The 8,009-nt window shown below is 41.1% G+C and overlaps 1 protein-coding gene across 3 annotated transcripts in view; it reads right to left on the bottom strand.

Annotated features, from left to right (window-relative positions):
- Positions 1–18: 18 nt before the first annotated feature.
- lrrc73 (leucine rich repeat containing 73) overlaps positions 19–8,009 on the bottom strand; it is an 8,518-nt gene continuing 527 nt past the window's right edge. For 2 of the 3 annotated variants that reach the window (XM_031878837.1, XM_031878834.1), the window contains 5 exons: positions 7,266–7,577; positions 6,180–6,340; positions 4,003–4,125; positions 2,651–2,751; positions 19–1,045 (listed from right to left, as the gene is read on the bottom strand). In XM_031878837.1, the coding sequence (XP_031734697.1) occupies positions 767–1,045; positions 2,651–2,751; positions 4,003–4,125; positions 6,180–6,340; positions 7,266–7,537 (936 nt within the window). In that variant the 5' untranslated portion in view covers positions 7,538–7,577 and the 3' untranslated portion in view covers positions 19–766. Of the gene's footprint in view, positions 1,046–2,650; positions 2,752–4,002; positions 4,126–6,179; positions 6,341–7,265; positions 8,004–8,009 lie in introns of those variants that run through there. The other variant, XM_031878835.1, reaches the window with a different exon arrangement.

Raw genomic sequence — 8,009 nt, 5'->3', positions numbered from 1 at the left:
ATATTAAACACTCCAGAGTTGAAAAATATATACATTTTGGGACAATATCAATTTATCAAAATCAAGTGGATTCACTCCAGAGGGTGAAGTTTCATCTGGGATTGAAAACCAGTTTAACCAGTTTCACACTTAGACTATTATACAGAACACAAACCTCCTACTGTCACTGAGGACACTGAACACCACAGAACCAGTCTAATACTGGGTCAACTGGGACACCTCCAGGTATACTGGCCCAGAGGCACAGACTGGGGTCATACTGGACTCAACTAGGACAGCACCAGGCTAAAACTGGGAAAGAACCAGGCTGGCGCGAACTCAGCATTAGTGAAACTAGAGTACTGATACTGGTGGACTACTGCAGTGGAACCAGTATGACAAACTACTCAAGAAGAACCAGTATGATAAGCTTACCAGTAGAGCCAGTGTGGTAAACTACACCAGTGGAACCACTGTGGTAAACTACACCAGTAGAACCAGTGTGGTAAACTACACCAGTGGAACCAGTATGGTAAACTACACCAACAGAACCACTATAGTAAACTAAACAAGTTGAATTAGTATGGTACCCTGTATCAGGAGAACCAGCATGATAAAGTGGAAAGTAGACTAGTTATGTTCTGGTTCTGAACTGGTTTTTTGCAGTCTGAACCAGTCTTGCTGTCTTTGGGGGGACCAGTATGGAGGACCAGTATGGAAGACCAGTATGGGGGACCAGTATGGGGGACCAGTATGGAGAGTAAAGGGGGACAGTCTGGGGGAGTGGTCAGCCCTTACTGCTGTGGGATAGCCAGGTGGGGGGCTGGTACTTGTCTTTGATTGGCTGGTACTTGTCTCTGATTGGCTGGTACTTGTCTCTGATTGGCAGCAGGATGCTGCTGGAGGCGGGGCCTTGTGTTAGGGGCGGGGCCTCCCTGTCGTCGTCCTCCTCACCCTCAGACAGCAGGTCACAGATCTGCTGCTGCAGCTCCGGACTGATGTCGTTCTCCGCCAAGACCAGGACCCGCAGACTGGTGGGGTAGTTTTCCACCATGTCCAGGAACACCTGGACCCAGAGAGACCGGCATCACAACTTTATTCATACAAACATGAGAGACAAAACAACATTGACCGGTCTGTGGCCACACAGGAAGTCGGGGAGTCGTAAGGCCCGCCTCTCACCTGGTTTGATTGGCTGTCTGGACAAAGTGTGACATCACTGAGTTGTGAAGAGGTTCTGGTGATGATCCATAAAACAGCTGCTGGTTCTGGTTCCGGATTCTAAATCATTTTCGTCTGTAATTTGGAGTTTTATTCATATTTACTTTTAGAGGATCAGAGCCTCAATCTGAGAGAAACTGAACAAAGATGAAGATTTAAGGTTTTTATCTGAATGGATTAATTAGTAAACTTAATTTATTCACTTTAACAACTTTAACTGTTAATAATTCAAATTGTATATGGAGGACTGAAACGTGGAGTTTCTTTCTTCCTCTGTGGTTTTGATACTAGAGCAGTAAAGACACAACGATGACCTCCTAACGTCTTTTTATTAATGAAGCTTATTGTTATTGATAACTTGTTTATTGACAGTTTGTTTGATTTACTGTTCATTTTATTTCATATTTCTTTACTTTTTTGTTACATGTTTGAAGTAAATAAAACATAAAATTAAACTAAAGGATTGTCTCTGTTCATCTTCATCTACATGTATCTTATTACTTTATTACTTTATTACATTACTGTTGTAGGAGCCATTAGTTACGTCTGTGTTTATTGGGAGCCTATCTCAGGTTGACCACGGCTGGCAGTGTGTATTAGTGTGGCAGGTAATTGATATATGGGGCACAGGTGCAACAGACAGGTAAGGATGCATGGGTGACAGGGAGATCACACGGTTTTTACCGCAAGCAAGACACACCAGAGGGAGACCAGGAAGATAAGTCAGATATTATGTCATCATCTGTTAGCCGATTATTCTAATTAAATGGGAACCTCACCCAAAAGTGAAAAGCCTGGAATCTTTTTGTCGAAGAGAGTAAGGAACACGTTCTTCTCCCGCACCCAGCCGAGTGGCTAGTTGCTGGAATCAGTCACTAGAACTGTATTACTTGATTACTTTACTTGATTATTTGATTACTTTATTACTTTATGACTGTATGAGTATAATTATTAAACCTGTGAGATAAACATATACGTATGTTTTCATGCTGCATCACTTTAAATGTTGCCACCACAAGGAATTGTGGGTCGGAATTATCTCCTTTCCTTTGATAAAGGAAGGTCCAGTGTTTCCTATGCTAAAGGAGCTAATAAAGGAAGGTCCAGTGTTTCCTATGCTAAAGGAGCTAATAAAGGAAGGGCCAGTGTTTCCTACGCTAAAGGAGCTAATAAAGGAAGGTCCAGTGTTTCCTACGCTAAAGGAGCTAATAAAGGAAGGTCCAGTGTTTCCTATGCTAAAGGAGCTAATAAAGGAAGGTCCAGTGTTTCCTATGCTAAAGGAGCTAATAAAGGAAGGTGTGTGTATGTGTGTGTGTGTGTATATATAGTATGTGTGTGTGTGTACATGTATATGTGTGTGTATGTGTGTATGTGTATATGTGTGTGTGTGTACGTGTATATGTGTGTGTATGTGTGTCTCCCTCTGCTGGACAAACACACTGATGATGACCTGTGCTGATTGGTTGGTCAGTCCAGTGCCCTCCAGGTCCAGAACCTCCAGGGTTCTACTGGACGCCACGGCAACCGCCAGCATTCCTGCTGTCTGGTCACCTGGAAACAAACGTGTAGTTTAATGTGTGTAGTTTAACGTGTGTAGTTTAACGTGTTCTAGTTTAATGTGTGTAGTTTAACGTGTTCTAGTTTAACGTGTGTAGTTTAACGTATGTAGTTTAACGTGTTATAGTTTAACGTGTGTAGTTTAACGTGTTCTAGTTTAACGTGTGTAGTTTAACATGTTCTAGTTTAATGTGTTCTAGATTAACGTGTTCTAGTTTAATGTGTTCTAGATTAACGTGTGTAGTTTAACGTATGTACTTTAACGTGTTCTAGTTTAACATGTGTAGTTTAACGTGTTCTAGTTTAACGCGTGTAGTTTAACGTGTTCTAGTTTAACGTGCGTAGTTTAACATGTGTAGTTTAGTGTGTATTTTTACGTATGTAGTTTAATGTGTGTAGTTTTACGTGTGTAGTTGAATGTGTGTAGTTTAATGTGTATTGTAGTGTGTAGTTTGATGTTTGTAATGTGTGTAGTTTAATGTGTGTATTGTGTAGTTACCCCAGTGGGTTGTAGTCCAGGTTCAGGACTCTGATCTCGGTGTGTAGTGTGTAGCTGAATGTGTGCAATGTGTGTAATGTGTGTAGTGTGTAGTTTAATGTGTATAATGTGTGTAGTGTGTAGTTTAATGTGTGCAATGTGTGTAGTTTAATGTGTGTAGTTTAATGTTTGTAGTTTAATGTGCGTAGTGTGTCGTTTAATGTGCGTAGTGCAATGTGTGTAGTTTAATGTGTGTAGTTTAATGTGTGTAGTGTGTAGTTTAATGTGCGTAGTGCAATGTGTGTAATGTGTAGTTTAATGTGCGTAGTGCAATGTGTGTAGTGTGTAGTTTAATGTGTGTAGTTTAATGTGTGTAGTGTGTAGTTTAATGTGTGCAATATGTGTAGTGTAATGTGTGTAGTTTGTAGTTTAATGTGTGTAATGTGTAGTTTAATGTGTGTAATGTGTGGAGTTTAATGTGTGTAGTTTAATGTTTGTAGTTCAATATGTGTAGTTTAACATATGTAGTTTGTAGTTTAATGTGTGTAGTTTAATGTGCGTAGTGCAATGTGTGTAGTGTGTAGTTTAATGTGTGTAGTTTAATGTGTGTAGTGTGTAGTTTAATGTGTGTAGTGTGCAATGTGTGTAGTGTAATGTGTGTAGTGTAATGTGTGTAGTGTAATGTGTGTAGTTTGTAGTTTAATGTGTGTAATGTGTGTAGTGTAATGTGTGTAGTGTGTAGTTTAATGTGTGTAATTTGTAGTTACCCAGTGGGTTGTAGTCCAGGTTCAGGACTCTGATCTGGGAGCTGTGAGCCACAGCGATGGTGAGTCGAGCCCAGCCTTTGGAGCTGATTCCTGGGTTAGCGCTCAGCGTGAGCTCCCTCAGACCTCCAGAGGACAACAAACACAACATCAACACTTTACACTCTGAGTCTGACTGTAATCGTCTAATCCTGACTCGTGTGTTCAAGAACAAGTTTTGTGCCTCTGAACAGAACATGTTAATTCTTTCCGAGCTTTCAGAGATAATGAATACACATTTTAAATGTTGGAATTTTCTCTGTGCTTCTGAGAACTTTAATATACTTAAACCTCACACGGACTCCTCTTCTTTATCTGTCTCGTGGTTTTATTGATCAGCCGGTAAAGAGTTAAAGAGTGAAAGGGTTAGAGGGTTAGAGGATTAAAGAGTTAAAGAGTGAAAGGGTTAGAGGGTTAGAGGATTAAAGAGTTAAAGAGTGAAAGAGTTAGAGGGTTAGAGAATTAAAGAGTTAAAGAGTGAAAGAGTTAGAGGGTTAGAGGATTAAAGAGTTGAAGAGTGAAAGGGTTCGAGGGTTAGAGGATTAAAGAGTTAAAGAGTGAAAGAGTTAGAGCAGGGGTCAACTAAAATTCCAAAAGGTCCAGATTGAAAAATGTCCTCGGGCAAAGGTCCGAAACATTACAATAATATCTAACCCGTGCTATTTAGTGCCATATATATATATATATATATATATATATATATATATATATATATATATATATATATATATATATATATATTCAGGAAGTCTAGTAGTAGTAACAACGTCTCTGTGTAGTCAACAACTGTCAAATCAAATAAAGAAAGTACACATCAATTATATTTTAACAATTATTATTCTCAGTTTTCAAATTTAACTGGATGGATTATAAATAATACATAATACATAAATAAATGTTCTTCCCATTTCAAGTAAAATAAGAGCTGGATTAAAGAATAACTGACATAACAGGAAGCTTTTCAAGAATGTGCATCTTAAAATAAAGTAATTCATTTTAGAAAAATGAATTTCACTGAATTGTCCTGCAGCTTTAAATTCAGTTCATTCAGGTGTGAAGTGATGTCAATAAAAAAGCCACAATATTATATTTTTGTCATCTAAAAAGATAAATCAGTGAGCATGGACTTTATCTGTGGTTATTAACACTTGTTTCAGCTCTATTCTCTCTGTTAACATCATTGAACAGTAAATTCATGTGTTAGGATTCTGGTCATATTGGGCTCTTAGGTTTATTTTCTGTGTCTTTATTTAGATGTGAGTGGGTACGTTTACTCAAAAGAGTTGTACTTTGTCTCGTAGTGCGCTTCATTTGCCGCTTTTATCAATAGTTACGGTTTCTGAACATATGAGACATGCTGGTTTTAACGGCCTGTGGGAGGAATTAACATAGAAGAGTCTGTTCATTCTTGCTTATAGATTCTGTTCTCTCTGAACACGTTTCTCTTTTTGGAGAACGTCATGTGAGATAACTTCTTCGATCAGCGCAATTTCCCTGCTCTTGTTTCTATTTCCTCGTCTCTCCCCCGTGTGTCATGGTGTGTGTAAACCTCGCTCGAGTCAGGAAACTTGTCAGAATACTCATATTTGATTGGCTGAGCTGTATCACGTGATGTGATTTGCAATGCATTGGTCAGTGTGTTTCCTGCACCGCCGAATAAGTGCCGTAATGGCTGAATAAGATGCGTCGGTTAAAGTTTCAACTCGGTGCCCAATATGCATAATTCCGAATTATCTATCGGTTTTTAGTTTCTCGGTCCGGATCCGGTGTGCCAGTTGGGGATCTCAGGGAGGCGCAACAGAGAGGCTAAAAGCTGCATGCAGGTTGCCGACCCCTGGGTTAGAGTTAGCGAGTTAGAAGGTTAGAGGGTTAGAGAGTTAGGGTCATGCGACTGGGTCATGTGTGACACCATGAAACATGTTCAACATCTAAACTCGGTGTCATCATGGAGATTCTCAGGTGTTGGTTGCCTGACTCTGATTCTCAGGTGTTGGTTACCCGACTCTGACTCTCAGGTGTTTGGTTACCCGACTCTGACTCTCAGGTGTTTGGTTACCTGACTCTGACTCTCAGGTGTTGGTTACCTGACTCTGACTCTTAGGTGTTTGGTTACCTGACTCTGACTCTCAGGTGTTGGTTACCTGACTTTGCTCCGTCGGGCGGCAGCATCCCACAGATCAGACCCAGCGCCTCGTCTCCCAGCATGCAGTCTCCCAGGTCCAGACAGACCAGCGTCGGGTGGGTCGACAGGGCCGAGTTCAAGGTCACCAGGCCGGCGTCCAACAGCGGGCTGCCATGGAGACTGGAGGGGCGGGACCAGAGTCTTACAAACCAATCACATCGACTGTATGCACACGAATTTGATACAATGACGTAAACAGGAAATTCAGAATCAGGTCTGATATTATTCAGGTTTAAGGAGCATCGAGTGGACATTTATACCGCACATTCAGAAGTGTGTAGATTAATGTGTAGATTAATGTGCAGTGTGTAGATTAATGTGTAGTTTAATGTGCAGTGTGTAGTTTAATGTGCCGTGTGTAGTTTAATGTGCCGTGTGTAGTTTGTGAAGTGTGTAGTTTAATGTGCAGTTTAATGAGGTGTAGTTTAATGTGTAGTTTGGTGTGTAGTTTAATGTGCAATGTGTAGTTTGTGTTGGGTGTAGTTTAATGTGCTGTGTGTAGTTTAATGTGCAGTGTGTAGTTTAATGTGCAGTTGAATGTGCAGTGTGTAGATTAGTATGTAGTTTAATATGTAGTTTAATGCATAGTTTACTGTGTAGTTTAATGTGTAGTTTAATGCGTAGTTTAGTGTGTAGCTTAATGTGTAGTTTAATGTGTAGTGCGTAGTTTAATGTGTAGCTTAATGCGTAGTTTAGTGTGTAGCTTAATGTGCAGTTTAATGTGTAGTGCGTAGTTTAATGTGTAGCTTAATGTGCAGTTTAATGTGTAGTGTGTAGTTTAATATGCAGTGTGTAGTTTGTGTCGTGTGTAGTTTAATGTGTAGTTTAATGTATAGGTTAATGTTTCTACAGAAGCCCAGAACGGACAAACCAAACTCTGCTCTACAGAGTGACGTTTCCTCTCCTCACCACTAGAGGTCTCCAGATCTACTAAACCTGTAGATCTCCAGACAGGAAGTCCTTTATAGGACATTTCATGTAAACAGACGTGTTAGTGGAAGTAAACAGGTTATTAGGAATAAGGTAGTCTCTGTGACCTACTCACAACAGGGTCTGCAGAGACCGGTTGGTCTTCAGGGCGTCGGCCAGGTGTCTGGTCCGATTGATCCCGGAGACGACGCCCAGGTTGAGGTTCAGCTGAGCGAGCGAGTTAGACTCTGCGACACCGCGACAGACGCGTCCAAAGTCGCGGTCGGAGAGCTGACAGCCGCGGACGGAGAGCAGCCGCACGCCGTCCTCCTTCAGACTCTCACATATGTCCTGGACCTCAGCCGCCGACAGCAGCTCACCAGTGATCTGGATGGAGGCCGGCAGCATACTGTACCGGACTGGGAGCAGTGGGAGCACTGGGAGACACCTGGAGACACGAGGAGGGTAACCCAGTCAGAGAGATACCCGACCTCTACTGGTGAAAAGCAGCTCTCCCATTGGTCGTGCCAAAGTCCTGACATCACTTCCTGTCTATCCTTTAGTTTGTTTAGCATTAGGAACTACAGCTCCCATGATGCTCTCTGCTCCCATTACACATCATAGTGACTGCCTCCTATTATTAGTAGTATTGTGTACTTGTACTGTTAGAAAGGAACCAGTGAATACTCACAGTATTGTGTACTTGTACTGTTAGAAAGGAACCAGTGAATACTCACAGTATTGTGTACTTGTACTGTTAGAGAGTACCCAGTGAATACTCACAGTATTGTGTACTTGTACTGTTAGAAAGCAACCAGTGATTACTCACAGTATTGTGTACTTGTACTGTTAGAAAGGAACCAGTGAATACTCACAGTAT

The sequence above is a fragment of the Anarrhichthys ocellatus genome, unplaced genomic scaffold (genome assembly GCF_004355925.1).
Source record: "Anarrhichthys ocellatus isolate YVR2014 unplaced genomic scaffold, GSC_Weel_1.0 scaffold205, whole genome shotgun sequence".
NCBI classification, from domain to species: Eukaryota; Metazoa; Chordata; class Actinopteri; order Perciformes; family Anarhichadidae; genus Anarrhichthys; species Anarrhichthys ocellatus.
This window is presented reverse-complemented; position numbering and strand designations above follow the sequence as displayed.